We start from the raw sequence: 22,160 nt of genomic DNA on the forward strand, positions 1-22,160 counted from the left end.
CTGTCTGTCCTCACTCCTCCATCCTTATTTCCTTTATTTCTCTACCTCACTCTGCCCCTATCACTCTGCTCGTCTCTCTGTATTACCTGTTACACGTGAACAAGCTGGGTTCTGTGCCTCCCACGCTGGACTGAGGACTGTCCCAGGGCAGAGCTAGTGCTGTAACCATCGATGATTCCAGCGCTGGGCCTTACTTGCCTGGCCAGTGGGAGGTTGAATTACCTGTCATCTGACTCTTAAAGCACCAAATCTAATATGTTTCATGACCAAACACTTTCTGACACCTTGGGCACCATAATTCAGATATGTTAGCATCACAAAATATTACTTGTGAAAGACTTTGTTTTATTGGTTGGGTTTTTTTTGGTTTTTTTGTTGTTGTTTTTTTGGTGTTTTGAAAGAATTGGTTCTTTGAACCTTTCTTGACTGTAATGTAGAAATCAGTTTTTATCTACCTATGTATCATCTATTTCCCTCATCTCCGACATCTGGGGCTTTAGCCCAACTGAGGTCCTTTTACTTTTACAGAGCAGTTATATATATATTGCTTCCTGCCTTTGTTTCTGCCCTTTTTCATGCCCTCAGCACCACCCCTGCTACTCTCCCAGTAAGCCTCCGTGCACATGGCACCATCCTTTCTTCCTCAGAATTCATCACTGCCTATCAGTCTCATGGTGCCTTGTTCATTCTCCAGAATAATTAGAAGCCGATGTGATGGTGAGTTGAGTTATAGGGCGGAGAGAGGCCAGAGCATATGGTAACTAAGAATGTGGGCTTTCTGCAGCCAGGCAGCCTGGATTTACATTCTGCTCCCCCAGTTAACGGCTGTGCAAACTGGGGCAAGTACTTAACCTCTCTGATGTCAGTTCCTCATCTGTTACACAGGAATCATGAAATGGTACTTAACTCAAAGGATTATTAAGAGGATTAAATGAGGTAAATGTGTAGACATTTACAACAGTGCCTGGCCCAGAGTAAGCTCCTAATAAATGTTAGCTCGTATTATTGTTTTATTATAATTGTGGTCCCTCTCGTTAAATGATGGATATTTGAGGGCGGGAACCTGGGCTCATTTTATTGTATATCTCTAGTGCCAAGCACAGAACAATGAAACATTCAGTACATGTTGAATAAAAATTAACAGCCATACTTAATTAGCAAATAAAGTCAGTTTAAAAAATTAATTCTAAAGGCAAACATAATCCCTGTTCATCTTTAGCAGTGAAATAATCAAAAGGTGGTATGCAGTTCAAAACTAAATAGACACAAGAAAACAATTAGAATGCATCGTCATATCTATCTGTTTAAAATCCAGTGTGGTTGAGGGTTAAGAAAACATGGAAAAAGTAGTTTTTATTCTTTAAATCAGGTGGCTCTTTGACTCTTTCTAATTTTAGTCTTAGACTTTCATAGACTTAAACAAATCAGGATTCCAGAGAAATATAATTTATCAATTACATGGTGGTGGAACTCTAGATTGTTCTGTAAGGAATGATGTTAAAATCTAGAAGTATTTGAGTTAGCATACTTAACATTTTCTCCTCACCTTAATATCATTGTAAATAGATAAATATATATGACTTTAGCAATTTAGCAAATAAAGTCATTGTAAGAGCTCCATGATAACATTGATTTCATGTGTGTTCATACTTGGTCACTTTTTAATATTGAAATTAACACCAGAATTGAAAAAGTGAAAACATGATGAGCTTCTAGATTATTGTGGGAAGCCCGCTCCTCCCTCTTCGCTCTCTCTCCTCTGCCACCAGATAACCACTCGCCACAATGCAGCATTAATAATAACAAAAATACCGCCCACCTCGTGTGGCTCAGTGGTTGAGTGTCCACCTATGAACCAGGAGGTTACGGTTCGATTCCCAATCTACACATGCCTGGTTGTAGACTTGATCCCCAGTAGGGGGGCAGGGTGTGTGTGAGTGTGTGTGTGTGTGTGTGTGTGTGTGTGCGCAGGAAACAGCCCATCAATGATTCTCTCTTATCATTAATATTTCTATCTCTCCCTCTCCCTTCCTCTCTGAAATCAACACTAATACATTTAAAAAATAATAATAGTAAAAAAAAAAAAAACACCCACTCACAGTTCCTTAGCCTTCTGTTTTTGTCATGGCCATGACCACATTTGGCCCTCACATGTGTTTGTTAGAAAGATCACTCACTAGCTGTGTTTGGAGATGTGTCCCCGAGAGGACAGCAAAACTGGGCAGTGTTGGGCAGCTGCTGCGTGGTGAAGCTGGGGCCCGGGTCCTGGCTTCTTGTTTCAGGCCCTGTGTTCGTTCCCCCTGGGGTGGCATAGGCGCTTCTAATAATACACATCAGATACCACAAACATGTACTTCCCAAAGGACTCCAACAGAGATGTTCCTCACTTATTAGCTATAATTCATGTGTTTATATCTATTTCCATTGCTGTGATCCACACTTTTAAAAATTAATATATGTTTAAATGAAATTATAAACACTGTGATTCTTCACTTCAGGCCATGTGGCAATAGGTATAATCATGATAAATGTAAAAAATTAAATAAGTGTCTCAGTGATTTTTAAAAAAAAACTAGATTTTTAACCTTTTTGTAATAAATGATCAAACCTTCTTTCAAAGAATTAAATATACAGATATTAAATTCTGTATCAACCTCTAAACTTTATTGATATAGCTGAAGTTTGCTTTTCTAGCACCTCTAGGCTACCCTGTCTCCATCACAGGGAACCTATAATTATTATTTAGTAGTATTGTTTATTGGACTCTGCAGGATATTTTAGAAGCCATAAGTATGGATCAGTCTTGAATGAAGCTCCCATTTCTCATTGACCTGTCTATACACTTGGGTTTTTTAAATAGTTGTTTGTTTGGTTTTACAAGTTTAAACTTGTGAAGAAAAAGTTTTTGGAGTTCTAGGAATTATAGGTGTCATTTAATTTTTCAGCTCTCTGTTAGAAAATATTACTATGATTTGTTTAAAAAGATGATTTATATTAAGTAATACTTTCCTAAGAACTATGCTTTATTTTCAAGAAATTTTTTACTATTATTTTTTAAAATATACTTTTATTTATTTCAGAGTGGAAGGGAGAGAGAGATAGGAAATCAATGATGAGAGAGAATCATTGATCAGCTGCCTCCTACACGCCCCCTACTGGGGATTGAGCCCACAACCCAGGCATGTGCCCTTGACCGGGAATCAAACCTTGACCTTCTGGTTCATAGGTCAGTGCTCAACCACTGAGCCACTCCGGCCGGGCATCAAGTCATTTTTTATTGATTGATTGCTTTTTGGGGGGTAGGGGGAGGAGAGAGAGAGAGAAAAAAATATTTGTTGTCCCTCTTATTTATGTATTCATTGGTTAATCCTTGTATGTGCCCTGAAGGGAGATCAGACTTGCAACCTTAGAGTATTGGGATGATGCTCTAACCAACCTAGCTACCTAGCCAGAGCTCTCATCATTTTGTATTCAAGAATTATATACTTAAGTTTTAATAAATATCTTGTATGTGTAACACTTTTTCAAGAAACATTTTAATCAATCTGTTGATGTTTTTCCTTTCTTTAAAAACATTTTATTTTATTTTTCCAATCACCATTTACCTCCTCTGTTTTTTCCCTTTTTTGAATGCCTCATTATATACTTAAAAGAAATGTATACACTTAATAGAACTGTATTAGATTAATGAATGAGTTTATAATACACTCTGTCCCCCTCCCCAGATTATATTTGTGACAATAGCAGGAAACTTTCTATGCATTTTCCTAGATGAAATATTTCTAATATTTTCTAGGCATCTTCAGTTTAAAAAACTGTCAATATTCAAACTCCCAAAATACTTTCATTCAACAGATATTTGTGGGGATCTGCTGTGCTCCGACATTGTTCTAAGTACAGCAGTCAAAAACGAACTCTCAAGATTATTCACTTGCCTAAGTAGAACCTTTCTAAAACAAAAACAGAAACGTGTGACACGGACTTTTATTAATTTTATAAACAATAGGCTACTTTTATCAAATATGACTGCCAGGAGCTATTATTAACCTGAAGAGGGTTCTAGAAAAACCAGGGAGATTATCTGCACTTAAAATTCCTCCTGCTCTAGTTGGAGGGCCAGACAGTGAGTCACCTGTGAGGCTGCCAGTGTGAGTTATGCTAGAGATTGTGCGGGAGGGCGCAGGAGTCCAGAAGAGGGAGCAAGTAACGGTAAAAGCAGTAGACTGAGGACTCAGGTAATTAATCATAAAAAAAAAAAAAGAAGCCTGTGTAAAGGACTTTGTAAAGTCCTTCTCTTGGCTGCCAACCTCCCTCATCCTGACCCGTCCTTTACCTTGCCAACACAATTATCCTGCGAAACATCAAATCTGCCCTGTTTGAGTTTGCCAGACAGAAGAATAGTGGAGCATTTCAGCCAGGGACACTGGCCGGTGCAGTATTTTCCACAGGGGCATAAAGAACGGAGGAGAGCTGACATATAGAGAAATTCCGTGTGGCCAGATGATAGTTGTGGTATAGGGAGTGTTAAACGCTGAATTTGAGACATAGATTTTATCCAGATGATATGGTGTATTTTGTTAGGTTTTGGGGGGCAGTATTCGGTAATAATTTGAGAACCAAGAACATGATCAGATTTATTTCTTAAGAGGAAATTCCGTTGGCAGCGTGAACATTGGATTGGAGAGAGAGGTTGGTTGGTGCCAAGGGAAAGACTGTGATAAATTCTTAAAATAGGGAGTTTTGTTTGAGATAGTTATTATTTGCCTCCTGGGTTTATAGATTTATTTTTTATTGAATGCTGAATAATTTATTAGTTTAAAATTCCTAATAAAGCAGTCTGAAAAACATGCAGTGACCAGCCAGCATCTTCTGTTGTTCCTATTTGTTACTGTTTTTCTAAACATTATGTGTTTTCTTAGTCTCAGGGAAACGTCTAAAAGAAGAATTTGCTGAATCTAAGCTTCTATTATGTTTGTGTCATTTCTTTCTTTTGCTGTTCAACAGTTTGAATCCATCATAAATCACCTTAAAGTTCCATAAACCCAAATTAATTATACTCACATTTGTGATATGCTACATTTGTACTTATTTACCAAGTTTTGTCATCGTAAAATTGTCATAAAGAGTGATCAGAGATTCCTGATCTGTTTAATGCTAACTGCTTCCACCGTAGGTGATATCCTGGGAAAATTCACTCTGGTTTGAAATTATTTCTTGTTTACTTCTTTAACTTTGAAATAGAGTTTCTTTTCTCTTTATTTGTATAGTCTTTGCTTCTGTGATGTTATGTGTTCAGACATTTCACTGAACTGATAAATTGTTTCAGCTATTAAATTCTTATGTATACATTTAAAAAAGTATTCAGCATCTATTTGGAAAACATTTGTAAACAATGTTAAATATTCTTGATGGTTTCTACATACTAATACCACAACCGTTTTCTTCTGCTATTGTTGTTTTCTTTCAGAATACTATTGTAGAAGCTTCTATTCAACTCCCACCATCCCTTTTCTCACCAAAGCACAAAAGAGCAGTCAGGCCAACCGATGACTCTCTCTATAAGCTCCAGCTCATCGCTTTCCGCAACGGAAAGCTGTTTCCAGCCACCGGGAACTCGACGAATCTGGCTGATGATGGAAAACGCCGCACGGTGGTCACCCCCGTGATTCTCACCAAAATAGGTTTGTACGTGGCGTATGCCATCCTGTAGCGGCTGCGCAACGCGAGTTTATTATTCCCTGTTCCTGCAAATGCTTATTGTTGTTCCTTCTTGTTGTAATGGGCCACCAGCACAGAAGGATATTGCACAGTGCCGATTTGTGTATAAGTTTGACATTTAATTGTTCGTGAAGTTTGTCTCGGAAATGCTTGCATTTCCCTTCCCTCCAGATGGTGTGAGTGTGGATGGCCACCGCATCCCCGTTAATGTGACTCTGCGTCGCATCGCGCACGGAGCAGATGCCGTGGCCGCCCAGTGGGATTTCGACTTGCTGAACGGACAAGGGGGCTGGAAGTCCGACGGGTGCCATATCCTCTACTCGGATGAGAATATCACCACCATCCAGTGCTACTCCCTGAGTAACTACGCCGTGTTAATGGTATGGCAGTTGCTCACTTTATGCATAAACACTGAGTTCCCTCGTTTTTTGTCTTATGCATAGTTAAACTCAAATGAAGATTTAAAAACAAAACAAAACAAACCAAAACTTTTAACATAATTGCTCCCTTTACGTAACAGGTGATGTTTGGTGCAATTCTGAATTTAAAGGGAAAGAAATCAAGTTCCTACCCAGCGCAACGTATTTGATGGAATTTGACATAGGAATTTTCAATAAACTTTGTAAGTGAATCAGCTCACCTAGGTAGACTTTGACCTTAAGATCTGGAGACATCTTGGGGTCTATACAGTCCAACTCTCAACCCAGTAAGTGACTCATTTACCCACAGATAAACAGTGAGCAGTGAGAGATTTTTTTTCTTTGGTCTCCTTTTGAATTTAGGGCAGTGGTTCTCAACCTTCTGGCCCTTTAAATACAGTTCCTCATGTTGTGACCCAACCATAAAATTATTTTCGTTGCTACTTCATAACTGTAATGTTGCTACTGTTATGAATCGTAATGTAAGTATCTGATATGCAGGATGGTCTTAGGCGACCCCTGTGAAAGGGTCATTTGACCGCCAAAGGGGTCGCGACCCACAGGTTGAGAACCGCTGATTTAGGGGCATAGTGATCATTTCAGTTTCGTCTCTGTAAGCAACAGTATTGAAACAAATTATGTCTTCAATTTTAATGCTACTCAGGCTAATGTTTTATGTTGTTTATCATTATTAATCTTCGGTAAAGTGACTAGTTATTAATGCACAGGGACAGGTCTTTTCATGAATGCGTTATTTATGTGAATCTGATCCTGAGCTAGCAGGTATTAAATTAATCATGCTAATTTTCATTTTATATTGCACTTACTATACGATACTAACATCCTGCAGTATCGATGCCTGTATTTAGAGTGCAGTGGAAGGAATGGCTAATGAACCTGAAAGACATTTCTCAGGAATGGCCTGAGGCTAGCCTGGGAGTGAGGTCGCCCACGTTTTTTTCTGTCTCCAGCTCTGAATCTGTTATCGCGACAATATTTTATGAAAGCCTTAACTAGCCTTGAAATAGGATACATTTTGCTTTTGGTGATTTAGTCTCTTCTTGAAAAAAAAAAAAAAAATGAAAGAGCCTTTACCACTAGAAATGATCCTAAAGCAAGCTTCAATTAGAATAGATGTTCCTCAACTCTTGTTTTGTTTGTCTCTTTGCCCCTCAAATTAGTATCTGTTACCTGGCACCCCTGTCAAACAGAAAGAGTGAATAGATTGTTTAGCGAGGGTATGAGGCTTGCCTTTTCCACTGACATCCATTACCAAGTGTTATTCATCCCAGGGGACAGAGGCAGGGTCTTCTATCCTGTTTAGACTCAGCTGTGCTTATATAAGTCGTTTATCCTTTTGCGTTTAAAGTTTGTGTTGATGGTTTAGGAATCTCCTCACAAATAGAGGATGTTTCATTTCTGTAAGTGTGAGTTTGGTTTCTGTAAGTTCACAATGTATTAACTTGTAGTAACCTTTCAAATTAAAGCATGAACTATTGACGAAAGTATGAAGCATTTTCCCTTTCCGTTTGTAAGTATTTTCTCATTCAGGTTTTGATTATAAAATAACCAGAAACTATCAAGCACTGAAGGAGAAACAATAGAGATACAACATTGTCTGAAATTTATATAATAGTTAAGTAGAAAATGTTGGGGAAAATAAATGAGACACAAAACACACACAAAAAAAGGCATTTTATGAGCTCCACTGGTAATGACCTGATACGGTACCATGCGAAACTTTTATTTTTATTTAATCTAATACCCGTTTTAAGCATCTATTTTTTTGAACTTCCTAGCTGTTCTTCTAAACTATTTAAATTAGTATAATCCCTTTCCAGAAGGAATAAGCTATTCTTTTATCTTTCATACTTTAATCTTTTAAAAAATGCTAAACACAATTCTTTAAAGCTAAAATATAGTACTAAGACTTTGTTCAATTTTCAAAGAGTATGCTTTCTTTTGCTTTTCTTAAATATAATTGTGCCACCTAGAGGCTGCAAGTTGAAATGTATCTAAAATGTTGACAAACATACTAGTACATAATAAAATTAGTATGTGGGATTTTTAGAGTTGCTAATTAAAGGCTATTAAATGAAGTTATACCTACTCTCAAATAAATAATGTCTAAAATAGAAGAAATGTCTTTTAAAAATTGGAAGTTAGTCCTGGCCAGGTGGCTTAGTTGGTTGGAACATCTTCCCATACAACAAAAGGTTGCAAGTTCAATTCCCAGTCGAGGCACATACCTAGGTTGTGGGTTTGATCCCTGGTCAGGGCACATATGGAAGGGGCCACTGATTGATGTTTCTCTCACATCCATGTTTCTCTCTTTTTTTCTTTCTCTGTTTCTCCCTCTCTCTCTCCAAATAATCAATAAACATATCCTCAGGTGAGGTTTAAAAAACAAAATCAGAATTCAACATCTTTTTTCCTTACCTGACATTAATTTGAATAATAGATAAAATCCTATTTTTCTTGAAAAAGATCTTCATATATTGTTTTATTAGCAAGTCTAAATTTCTGTTTTTGTAGGTAGCCCATAATTCTCCTCCTGATCTGATTTTAAAGAATATTGTACTAAAAAAGAGACAAAAAGAATATATATTTTTTGTTTGTTCATTTGTTTGTTTTTAGAATATATTTGTTTTTAAATCTCAAACAGATACTGTAGTTTGATTCAGTAGACATCCTGCCACAACCCATTATATCATAAGGTCTCTGTGGGAGCCAGAGAAAAAGTAAAACAGAAATTGGGTCTGTTTGAATTAGATGATCAGAGAAAGCCAGTTGGGTCAGGAAGAATTGTAGGAGCTGAGCCAGTAAGAAACAAACAAACAAAAAACTTAAATATCAAGTAGGTAATGATTAGGGTCAAACCATTTATGTAGTACTTAATACTTTAATGGGTAAGAGTAGTGAAGATAAAATCATCTCTGTATCTTAAATCTTCTTTGTTATTATATTCACCTAGAAATATGTGAAACTAGAGAGCACTCATTTGTTCTTACAACTCTCTAGTGTTGCTTTTAAATATTCTTTATATAAAACTTGCCAAATAAAAGCAAAGTTTGGTTTCATTTTCTCTGTAATTGAACATAAGAGCTAGTCATGTTTCTGTTGATGTCATTTTTAAATAGGTACTGCATGCGCACGGATCAAAAGTTATAATTATTTCTGCACATTAATGTACAGTGACACCTTGATTCCCACCCCTCTCTCCCATCACATTCTCCACAAAATATGTAACCACCAATTAGTTTTTTGAATATTATTGAATAGATTTTCAGGCATATTGGAACAAAAAGGAATACATTTTCTTCCATGTTTACAGGAAGCTTCCATGCTACAAACATTGTTCTATACCGTGCTGCCTTTTTTTTTTTTTTTTTCATGAAACCACATTTTACAATGATGATGGTTTCCATGGAAAAAGAAATTTTGTGATGATGAGATCTAATGATGATATGACAGTGGTGATAATGACTGAGACAGTGGTGATAGCAGTGGCTAATTTACATTAAGCACTTATGTACTAGGCACTCTTCTGAAGTCTTTATAAATGCATTGATTTATTTGATCACGATAACAACTTCATGAAGTAGAGTACTGGTATCATTGCCCCCAGTCCACAGATGGAAGAGCCAAGGCATAGAGAGCTTAAGTGCCATGCCCCAGTTTACAAATTTAGTTAGTGTTGGAATTGAGATTTGAATTCAGACTTCAGAAATTTGTATTTTTTAAGACATTTTTATTGATTTCAGAGAGGAAGGGAGAGGGAGAAAGAGATACAAACATCAGTGGTGAGAGAGAATCATTGATCAGCTGCCTCCTGCATGCCCCACACTCGGGATCGAGTTCACAACCCATGCTTGTGCCCTGACTGGGAATCTAACCATGACCTCCTGGTTCGTAGGTTGATGCTCAACTACTGCACCATGCTGGCTGGGCCAAAAACGTGTGTTCTGAATCACTTTGCTAAGTCTTTCTAAAATCTTCTCATATTTGTATAAAAGAGCTTCCTCATCCCTTTTCACCTTTGAATATTATTTTATGTCCCTACCATAATTTATTTACATATTCCTCTATTTTGTTGGGTTCCAGTAATTTGCTTATACAGTATTATTTTGCACATTTAATAGAAAATCTGGAAGATAGATTCCCAAGTGGGATTGGTAGTCAAAAGGGGACCAATGCTTTCAATTGAGATACTGAGCAAAGTGCACACAACTTAGATATGTGGCTTGCTGATATTTTTACACTAAAACACCCATTTAACTACCATCAAGATCAAGATTCTTACTTGAGCACTTGGTAGCTCCTATGTGTTTCTTTCTATTTAATTTCATTCACCATCTCAAGGGATAGGCACCCTTCTGATGACTATCAGAATAGATAAGTTTTGCCTTGTATAATTAGCATCCTATAGTACGTACTTTTTGTGCGTCTCTTGTCTTTCTCATTACTTATCTCTGTGAAATTTATCCTTGTTTTTGCATGTAGCAGTATTCCTACGTAGTAATCCATTGTATGCAAATACCCAGACTTGTGCATTCTACTGTTGATGGGCATTTGGGTTGTCGCTAGGTTCTGGCTATCAAGAAAACACTGCTATGATTATTCATGTGCATGTTTTTGGACGGGATGAAGTAGTTGGATTGAAGCTGTCCCTAACTTTAGCTTTAGTAGATAATACCATACAGTTGACCAAAGTGGTTGTACTGGTTTACAGTCGCACCCGTAATGAGAGTTTGAGTAGCCTCACATCCTTGCCAGTGCTTGGGATTCTAAGTCTTTAATTTTAGTCTTGGTGGCGGTATTATGATATGTGATTGTGGTTTTACTTTGCCTTCCTCTGGTGACTAATGACGCTGAGCACCTCTTCATTTTCTTATTGTCAGTTTCGGGACCCCCTTTTGTGATGTTCTTGCCCAGATCTTGCCCTTTTTAAAAATTATCTTTGACCATTTTTTAGTTTTATTGAGGTACGATCAACATAGAGCACTGTATATGTTTAAGGTGTACCACCTAACGACTTGACTTATATATGCTGTGATATGATTACCACAGTAAATCAGTTAACATCCATTATCTCATAGGGATTAAAAAAAGAAAACTTGCTCTGGCCTGTTTTTCTCAGTGGTTAGAGCATCGACCTGTGGACCAAAGGGTCCCAGGTTCGATTTCGGCTAAGGGCACATGCCTTGCTTGCAGGCTCCTCCCCGGCCCTGCCCCTCGTTGGGGCTCATGCAGGAGGCAACCAATTGATGTGTTTCTCTCACATTGATGTTTCTCTCTGTCTTCCCCTCTCTCTTCTACTCGCTCTAAAAATCAATAGAAATATATTCTCCGATGAGGATTAACAAAAAAAAAAGAAAAATTTTTTTCCTTGTGATAAGAAGTTTTAGAATTTACTCTCTCTGCAACTTTCAAATAAACCATTTAGCAGTATTAACTATATTCATCATGTCACATGTTACATTCCCATACTTACTCATTTTATAACAGGAAGTTGTACCTTTTGACCAGCTTTATCCAATTCCCCACCTCCCACCCCTCTGCCTCCCATCCCTTTATGAGGTTTTGTTTGTTTTTGTTTTTTTATTCCACATATAAGTCTTGGCCTGTTTTTAATCTGGTTATCTATTGTTTTCTTATTGACTCACAGGGATTCTTGATATGGACTGTGAACAGGAACTTTTTGTAGGATTTTTGTGTTGTAGATATCTTCTCATCTGTGCCTGATCTAATCCATTCAGGCTGCTGTAACGGAATCCCGCAGATTAGGTAGTTTATAAACAACAGAAATTTATTTCCCAAAGCACTGGGGGCTGGAGGTCCAAGATCAGGGTTCAGTATCTGGTGAGGGCCCTCTTTTGGTCCTCACATGGTAGAAGGGACAATGGGGCTCACTGGGGTCTCTCTGTATGGGCAGTAACCCCATTTGTGAGGACTCCCCTCTCATGACCTAATCACCTCCCAAAGGCCCCACCTCCTAATGTCATCGCCTTGGTGGTTAGATCTCAACATATATGAATGGGGTGGGGGGCAAACGTTAAGCCTATGGATATGCCTTTATTCTTTCTCTCTCAATGTTTTTTTTTATGGATGGAGTTTCTTAATTTTCCTGAAGTTTTTTTTAATAGTTAGTGCTTTTTATGTTCTATTTAAGACATCTTTGCCCACATCAGAATCATAACGATAGTCTCCTTTGTTTTCTTTAAGAAGCTTTAATGTGTTTTATCTTTCACATGTAGGTCCATGGTTTGACTGGAAAGGACTGTGTATGCTGTGATGTCAGGGGAGCAAAATCTTTAAATTATGCCTGTTTCTTAGGGGAAATATGAAAAGCAACATAGAAGTCATAGTCTTTTTTTTTTTTACTTTTCTGATTTCAGATCTATTTTTAAATTTTAATGTATTGGTAAACTTTTTTGAATAATTCTTTATATTTTGACAGAATGTACCCTGCTTTCTTCCATTGTTCAGATCCTGGTGAAATTAGAGGACTACTGATTTATACTTATCCTTGTTATTGATACAATGCTAATGAACCCTTTAAAACTGCCAGTGAATTCATATAGTGATTCTCAGGCTAGAAGTAGCTTGAAAATAAAGAAATATTTATCTGTCAAGGAAACAAACATTTTGAAGAAGACTTCTTTCATTGATTTGTGACCTTAATAATAATCTGACAATTTAATGTACTTTCAGGTGTTCTAATACTGCTTAATGTCTGCAGACAGCTTTGCTTTTCGCTCTGAGCTCATTGTTTTTCTTGGACTTTGTACCCTATAGAAGAGTGACTATGATCACCACTTAGTTAAGGGGTGGACTGTGTCCTGCAAGCACTGGAGGCAGATGGACACTTCCTGTCTCATCACTGAATTGCAAGTGTGACTGAAGGTCTCACGTTTCCTTCTCAGGGGTGTCTCCTAGTGGCCGTTTTGGGGCAGTGTATTTAGAAATGTTTTGCTTTTAGCATCACAGTCTGTATTTATTTACTAGTATAGTTAAAAATGATTTTGATTCAGGTTTCTACTTGACTTCTCTTGTTTGAGATCTTAACATCTTTCCTATCCTAATCGTAACTGTCTTAAATAGTTGTATAGTCTCAAGAATTGTGGGCCATCAAGATAGGCTTTTCTTCTTTTATTTGTTCTCTCTATACCAGGGGCCAGTAAACCCTGGCAAGCATTTGACCCACCAATTCAGGCAGGTGCTGTTGGTTTTAAATGCTGGAAAGCTCAGAGTGATTTGAAAATTTATAAATGGCCAGTGGTTTTAAGTACCCACACCATGGCCTCGGTTTGCCTCGTGGCATGCAAAGCCCCAACCATTCACTGTCCGGCCCGTTGTACTGTCCCCTGGTCAGCGTCTCCACGGGGCGTCTCTTGCATTTGGGCAGGTCAGTTTGCTGTGGCCACCAGGAGTGGCCTGTGGAAGCTGTGCCCGCGGTAACCAGGGACATAGTCCTCGTGTTTTTCTCCATTCGTCACTTTGAATTAAGAGTCACTGCCCTCTGTTTCAGAATCGTTATTTTCATGTACTGTGTCACATTCATCTGGCTTTTGAGAAACACTTATTTCTGTTCAATGTAAATATTACAATCTATAATATATTTTGGGAACTCAATTGGTGCTTTGTCCAACGTCTTATCAGATAATATCCAGCTACCTGTGTTGTTACTCTCTGCTAGGGACTTGGAAGGCATGTTCACACCTCCTCTTGCCCTTACCCCAAACCTACCAGACACTGGTGGCGTCTCCACTTGCAACTGCCCCCAGATTACACAGCCAGCAAGAAAGTGGCGACGTGTGTTGAACAGTTCCTAGCGGAAGGCAAAGCAGCCAGTGCCTGGAAGGAGCCTAGAGGCCAAATGCAGGGACCAGAGTTTTGTTACCCGTGATTTTTCACAGGAGAAAATCTCAGAGGTTACGTGTCCGGAAGAGCTCAGCTACAGTGATGCTTTCTTTCCCCTCAGGACCTGACAGGATCTGAACTCTACACCCAGGCTGCCAGCCTCCTGCACCCCGTGGTCTACACCACCGCCGTCATCCTCCTCCTGTGCCTGCTAGCGGTCATCGTCAGCTACATGTACCATCACAGGTGAGACATACAGCCTGGCGAGTGTAGGACTTTGATGGAGAGGAGTTTATTTTACATTTCACTAGGATAATACTGACCGTTTTTGTGTCTTTTTTGCCATCTTTCCAGGGTAAGAACAATTATTTTAGAATACATACAAGCTGTGTTCATTTCATGTAGTTTGCGACATAATTAGTACATGAGATGGTCAGTTTAGCTGTTACAGCCTCCAGTCAGTTGTATCTGGGAAAGAACGTGGCAGGTCTGGGAGGGAGGCTGGGAGGGGGGCTGGGCAGCCACCAGGGGTGAGGTCAGCTGCAGGTTGTTACCTGGAGCCGTGTCTTCCAGAAAGAATGAGGGGTTATTTCTGGTTTATGACTTTTTCTCTGTCCCGATATCCTTTATTTTATAGATGGCATTTTTAAGAACGTTTGTGGCATTTAAGCACGAGGTATGGTTTTTGTTCATTGGGGGCAGAGCTACAGAAACTTTGATGGTAGGAAACAGTGCACTGAAGGGATTTGCTAAGCAGCAACTCACCTTAGAAGAGGTTTTGATAGAATGTATTTTCCTATTCAAGCTGGACCTGCATGGCATTTCTTGACATTTAGTTAAGAAACAAAAGGAGGTTTTGATATTAAAATAAAAGAAAGAATGAAAGACTTCAGCATTTTATTAGGAAAGGCCAAGAAGAAAAGCACTGGGCAGGGGTAGGTCAGGGAAGTAGAGATTGGCACCTTGCAGAAATCGCTAGGAAGCAAACAAGTCATTCATCTGTCACAGACATCGGAAGTAACAAAAGCCCACGTTTCTTATTATGGAGAATTTCTTTAGCCTTGGGGGGGGGGGGGGCAGTAGTTTCATTTATGACTTGTCTTTTTTAGTGCGTAAAGTTAAATGTTAAGAAACGATATTGAGTTAAATGAGTTCTCAAAGAGTGTGTGTGTGTGTGTTTCTGTCCATCGGTCTGATAGCATATGAAATTTGGTGTTTTAAGCTTAAAGTTTTGAAGGCAGGTACTGTAGTGTCCTGCTTCAAATGTACTAGCCTGGATATTAATATTTTCCTTTTTCTTTTAACAGTTTGATCAGAATCAGTCTCAAGGGCTGGCACATGCTTGTGAACTTGTGTTTCCATATTTTCCTGACCTGTGTGGTCTTTGTGGGAGGCATAACCCAAACCAGAAACGCCAGCGTTTGCCAAGCGGTAAGTCCGAGCAAAAAACTGAAATGGAAAAAAAGTGCTGCTATTAGAAAGTGATTTCATATGTTTCATGAACTATAATAGGGAAAATGTTCCTTTATTTTTTTTTCTTTAGCTAATTTAAGTGGAAGGGAATGTCTGTCCCTTAAACAGTTGCCAGCATGCTTTAGGTTTTCACTTGTCATTTCCTAAGGAGTAAATGACTGAAGGGTCTTGTCTCTGTAGCTTTAGGAATTCAGTGCTACTTGTTACATCTGTTATAATGCTGAGCATTTTACTTAAAATTTTTACCAAATCCTGACTTTGACTAAAGGAGAAGCAATATTTTCTGACAGTAGGATTTTTAAAATTATTTTACTTGGCCCTAGCTGGTTTGGCTCAGTGGATAGAGTGTCGGCCTGTGGACTGAAGGGTCACGGGTTTGATTCCAGTTAAGGGCACATGCCCGTGTTGTGGGCTCAACCCCCAGTAGGGGGCATGCAGGAGACAGCCAATCAATGATTCTCATCATTGATGTTTCTCTCTCTCTCTCTCTATCTATCTGTCTCCCTTCTTTGAAATCAATACAAATATATATTTTTAAAAAATTATTTTATTTGTTGATGAAAACAAGAGTTAGAAAATGATTTAACTGTAAGATAAAACAAGATGCTTCTTAGGTGTGGTAAATATGAAGAATTAAAAAATATTCAACTTAATTTTAAATAATTGTTATATATGTAGCCAAAGAATTATATAGAACAGGGCAGGATGGGCAGGGGTACTGGTGTGTGACCAGTCTCAGGTACAGGAACATGCCTTACATGCATGACCTGGCCAGGACAATGGCCTATTTCGGGCACCAGCACACTGTGGGACACATAGGAGAGGTACTGGTTTTTGTCAGGAGAGCATCCAGGAAGGATCCCACATTCTCCCAGGGGGTAACAGGAAGTAATCTCCATCCTGGTCCCAGTCTAGCTTGTGGGTCCAGCAGCAGTCACATCTGGACCAGTCAGTCACATCTGGACCAGTTTCTCCACAAATGGTTGTAAGATTTATATAAAAGTAAAGGATCAGCTGGGCCGGTGTTGCTCAGTGGTTGAGCCAGGAGGTCAGGGTTCAGTTCCCAGTCAGGGCACATTCCTGGGTTTTTGGATCCCCTGCAGTCAATCAGTGATTCTCTCTCATTACTGATGTTTCTGTCCTCTCCCTCTCCTCTCCCTCTCTCTGAAATCAATAAAAACATTTTTTTAAAAAAAGTAAAGGATCAAAGATAGCCAGGACACTTCTGAAGAAGAAGAGTAGAGTGGGGAGGTTGTCTGTCCTTCTAGTCATCAGAGCTAAGTAGGCTATTGTAATGAAACTAGCATTTGGTTTAGCGGTCATTAACTTGACCAATGCTATGGAAGAGAGAGATCAGAAGCAGACCCGTGTGGAACTTTGTAGAAGACAGAGTTGCGAGCTTCGTCAGTTGGGTGAAGAGAGACCACTGTTCAGTAAAGGGAGCTGGGAAAGTCTAGTTGGAAAAAGGTGGACCTGGATCTATACCTCATGCCATATTTCAAACAAAACCTCAACTCTGAGTGTATTAAAAACTTACATGCCCAAACCAAAATGTTAAAATTCACATTCGATAATATCACAATTTGGGGAAGTATGACACTAAGAAGGCATTGACTGGAAAAGAGATAAATTTGACTAATTTAAAAATAAGATCTTTTTTGGTTAAGATTTCTTAACAAAAGTGAAAACACAAAACAGTTTTCTCAATACATACCACAGACAGCATTAGAATAAAAAATATATAATCAGTGAGAAGGCCAACACTGAAAGCCCAGTAGAACAAAATGACATGAGAGTAGTCAGGCATTTCGTAGAACTGTAAATGCCCAGGGCCAATATGCACATAAAGAGAAGTTCAGCACCATTGGTGGTCACGGAGATGCAAATTAAGATCACACTTAGTTAACTAGCCTTTTCTGTGGGCAAAAATCAAGCCTGACACTGCCAGGCATTGAGCATGTGGATCCACAGGCTCCTTTTATCCATTGTGTGTATGGGAATGTAGCTGGGTGACTCTGGGAGTCTTTACCTTCTCAGGCTAGGCGTTCACATACCCTGGGACATGGCAGTCCCACGCCTGGGCTGAGAGAGTAAGCTTGCCCATATGTAACTTCGGTGTGCATATGAGTATGCATGTGCATATGAATATTCATAGCAGCCCTATACACAGTAGCAGAAACCTGGAAGCAATCCAAATGCCTATCGCTGAGAGAGTGAATGAATAAACCGTGATATTATACGAGAGTCAATACTAATGGATTGCAGCAATGTGTAACTATGAATATGTCATAGTACCATAAATTACATTTCCTGTTATCTTTTTTTATAAAGATAAGGTAACTAAAATGAAATTACACTTTTAATGAAGTGTGCAATAAAACTGTCATAAAAGGAAAGCAAGGGGACGATAAACATACGATGTCAGGTGCTGGTTACCTTGGGTGATGGGGATCCTGTTTCAATATGGGTTTTTTGTCCGGGTCTTACCCTTTGTCTTGTTGGTAGATTCTTGAATACTTATTAACACATTGCGGACGGATCATGAGAATTCTTGCTTCATAGTACATAGTGTTTTACAAAGTATCATACTTTAAAAAGATATTAGCTTGTAAGAACATGTAATAAATAACTTCAAAATGCAATAGGTATTTAATTTTAAAGCGTGTCTTTAATATTTATGTAAAATGTGTTTTGTACTCATTCAATAGAAACTTATCTGACCACTGGGTAAAGCTTGCAATAAAACAAGTGGTTTGCAATGTGTTAAATATATATATATATATATATATATATATATATATATATATACACCTAATATGCAAATTGTCCCTGCGGGAGTTCAACCGGAAGACCGGTCATTCACTATGATGTGTGTTGACCACCAGGGGGCAGTGCGGAATGAAGGAAGGCCCTGATCAGGCCTAGGGACCCTACTCATTCATGAATTTCGTGCACTGGGCCTCTAGTAACTAAATAAATGACTAAATGAAGGCAGGCCATGCTTGGTCCAATCATTAACATGTGCTATGAACCTAAAGGTAGATGATTTATGCAATCGTGTATATCTGAGATTTCATTTAAAATGTAAGTGTAGCCTGGCCATCATGGCTCAGTTGTTGAGCATCGACCTATGAACCAGGAGGTCACGGTCTGATTCCCAGTCAGGGCATATGCCCGGATTGAGGGCTTGATCCCCAGTGTGGGGTGTGCAGGAGGCAGCTGATCAATGATTCTCTTCATCATTAATATTTCTCTCTCTTCCTCTCCCTTTCTCTCTAAAATCAATAAAAATATATTTAAAAAATAAAATACTAGTAAATAAAATGTGAGTCTGGACAATGTAAGAAGTGTTGAAAGGATTCAATGACTAGAGAGTACAGGGCATACAGTAAGTGCTCAGTAGATGCTAGCTCTTACTATTACTGTTATTATTGATGAAATTGCCTCTCAGCTATGCAGAGCATTTCCCTGTTTTAGACTATTACTGTAACTTGAAAACCACCTTGTTTGGAGCCCCTTAGAAGTCAGGCGATGGGTCTCACTCAGGTCAATAGTACAACTTAGCCTTTCCCTCCTCACAGGCTCACTGCACTTACCGTCCTGGTCTCAGTTTACTGTTACTGGTCCAGAGACACTTCCTTCACCTCCCTCATCCTCCCTGTGGAGCTTATTAAAATTCCACGGTGCCTACAAAGCCCTGTAGCTGGCTGGTGTTTGCTTACTCACTGTCCTGGCCTCTGAGCTCTGCAGGGGCAGGAATCACATTCATTTGCAAGTCGGGACTTGACCACAGTAGGTGCTTAGCAAATATTTGTTGGGTGAGTGAACAAAAGGCCTCTGTTTGCAAATAGTAGAAATCATCCATGCCAGAAGCGGTTTTGAGCATGAACTATTAGCAGAGTACTTAGCACACCGTGCTAGTAATCAGCTATTGAAAAATATTCATTTTCTTGAAGCAGGCACATGCATTGAGTTCCCTAAGGATGGAAATAGAAAAAAAAACAACACATTGTATACATGGCTGCCATTCATTGTCCTGAAGGGTGTTTTCTACCGTTGGTAGAAAAGAAAAGGAGAACAATTGCTGGCCAATGCCCATTTGTTAAAGATTTGCATGAAAAGGGAAAGGCAAGTCTGTGTCTGTTTCCACACGTCCTTCTGTTCTTACAAAGCCCTCCCCTTTTCTGAAAGACATAGCCTCACTTGTTTCTGACTTGGGCACGACTGGCTGCACTTGCCTCATACAATCTGTACTTAATTTAGTTGGTAGCCTGCTGAGAGGGGAGTGGTAAATGCAGAAAGGAGCAACCTAGGATGCCAGGTACTAGCAGGTAGGTTCTAATTCTGTGACTTCTAGAACAGCCAGTATGGCTAGTCACTTAACCCAGATGGGGCTTTAGGTTTCTTCTCGAACACAATGGATTGGGCTAGTTAAGCGAAATGAGCATTAAGGTTCTTCCATCTCTAAAACTGAACTCTAACATGGACACATTTCACATGTTTGATATGTGCACATCATCGGTGTAGTCATGTCTTCCTTGTCTGCCTGTTAGTGCTCAGTGTGAGCAGGACAATGTGAGCAGGCTCTGATACAGTTCCCAGCCCGCAAGGATTGAAAATAATCAGGTATTTCCCACTGGGGTTCCAAGTCAGTTCCAGGTGGTACCTGGGTACTTACTAGAACCTGTAACTCTCTTTTGCCAGAGGAGCCGAATGAGTGATGATAGAGTAACAGGGGCTGTTGACTGCAGGTTGGAAGGGATCGAGGCTCTGGGTCACGATCCACCGCCAAATAATTGCTTCATCGTTAATTTTCTGGTCCCTGGTTTCCTTAGCTTGCAGTGAAAGGATTTGGCTGGGACTCATTTAAGTGACCTTGTTGCTCTACCACTTCATGATTTAATCAACTAAATATAGTGCCAGCTGACCTTCTCAGGTGTCCTTTCATATCTCTTATCCAGCAGACTGCTGCAATGGCATGGGAGGTGCGTTGGGAGAAGTTTAGTCAGAGAATAGTACGAGCTTTTGACTTGCCAACTGCTGCAAATGTGTTATCTTAACTTTCAGATATTAACCCTAGACCACACTTCTTATTCATCTATAATAATCTGTAATAATAATCTATAATAATAAAAGTATAATATGCTAATTAGACTGGACATCCTTCCAGATGACCTTCTGGATGAAGCCAGGGCTGCGAGGGAAGCCCGGGTCCTGGGTACCTGCCAGTGGCCGGAGGGAAGCCCAGGTCCAGGGTGCCAGAGAGAAGCCAGTGCTGGCAGCCAGGGGAAGAAAGGCCTACTCTTGCTCGAATTTTGTACATCGGGCCTCTAGTCTAAACTAATAAAAGGGAAACCACCAGGCTTGGGTTTGAATTGTGGCCCTGCCTCTGACCTTGTGACCTCTGGTGGGTGAATGATTGAACTTCTTTCAGACTCAGCCTCCTTGTCTGTAACTCAAGGTCATTACGACTAACTGAATGGCGATGCTGGGAGTATAAAATAGAAGCATGTACATAATTGTCTAATACAATGTTGGGCATATAGCAAGCATTCAGTAGTGGAAGCTGTTAGTATTTTAATGTTTGTATGTTTTCATATATGATTATGTGAATATTAAACATTGCTTTTGCACACTTGCTATGAATGCTGCAATATCTTAGGGTTTTTGGTGGTTAAGAGTATGATTGTTATAATTTCTGATATCCAGTATAGGAGAGTGTATGGTTACATACCTATATATTCAGTACAGTTCTTTAGGATAATGAATTAATATCCATTTTGCAGCATTAGAAATTGATGTCCTGAAGTAAGGTGACTTAAGTGATCATCTGTTGCATTTAATATCATTTACATGTTTATGAATTAGATTACCTATTGCCAAAGCATTTACAAACTTTCCACTTGTATTTCTGGTTTATTTGGAAGAGATTGTGATAGAGTTGTATTTGAAGTGTAGGTGGATATCTGATGGGGAATACAATAGGAAGTACCTCATTCCAAAAGCTAAGAGTGCTTCTCTACTACATCTCACTTCCTATTCTCTTCTGGTTCCTGTGGAATGTTTGGTGATTTGCTTACTTGACTGATGACATCAAATGACTAAAATTCCACTATTGGTCATAATTGTTTAACTGAAAGGGTTGTTATCTTTCAAATATGAACAAGTCTCTAGAAATGTTGAAATGTTTTAGAAAACACTTCAGAAATTTAAAGGTTGAGTTTTCCCTCTTAGATCTAAAACAAGAAAATTCTCCTGTGTCTGTAAGTCTGTTTTTTGTTTTTGTTTTATTTGTTTCTTTATTTTTTAGATTCCACATATCAGTGAAATCATACAGTATTTGTCTTTCTCTGACTTATTTTACTTAACGAAATACCCTCTAGGTCTGCTCATGTAGCAAATAACAAGGTTTAAATTTTTTTCTATGGCTGAGGAATATTACATTGTGTATGCATATATGCATATATTGAATTGTATATATTTCAATATTATTAGAGTACAATAATATTCTAATATATATACAAATACATATATCCTCCCTCCCCCCCCCCGCCCCCCCGCCCACACACACACACACACACACACACACACATCGTTACCCATTCATCTATTTATGGACACTTGGGTTGTTTCCATATCTTGGCTATTGTAAATAATGTGGAGTGAACACAGGGGTGCATAAATATC

General features: G+C 39.0%; 1 protein-coding gene across 1 annotated transcript in view; it reads left to right on the forward strand.

Moving 5' to 3' along the window:
• The window catches only part of ADGRA3 (adhesion G protein-coupled receptor A3), a 110,261-nt gene that overhangs the window by 78,540 nt on the left and 9,561 nt on the right, over nt 1–22,160 (forward strand). The window contains exons 13-16 of the mRNA XM_070398665.1: nt 5,468–5,681; nt 5,890–6,098; nt 14,122–14,246; nt 15,308–15,431. Coding sequence (XP_070254766.1) covers nt 5,468–5,681; nt 5,890–6,098; nt 14,122–14,246; nt 15,308–15,431 — 672 coding nt within the window. The remainder of the gene's footprint in view (nt 1–5,467; nt 5,682–5,889; nt 6,099–14,121; nt 14,247–15,307; nt 15,432–22,160) is intronic.

The sequence above is a fragment of the Myotis yumanensis genome, unplaced genomic scaffold (assembly GCF_028538775.1).
Source record: "Myotis yumanensis isolate MYYU_CA2020_CCGP unplaced genomic scaffold, mMyoYum1.0.hap1 SCAF_1, whole genome shotgun sequence".
Taxonomy (NCBI): Eukaryota; Metazoa; Chordata; class Mammalia; order Chiroptera; family Vespertilionidae; genus Myotis; species Myotis yumanensis.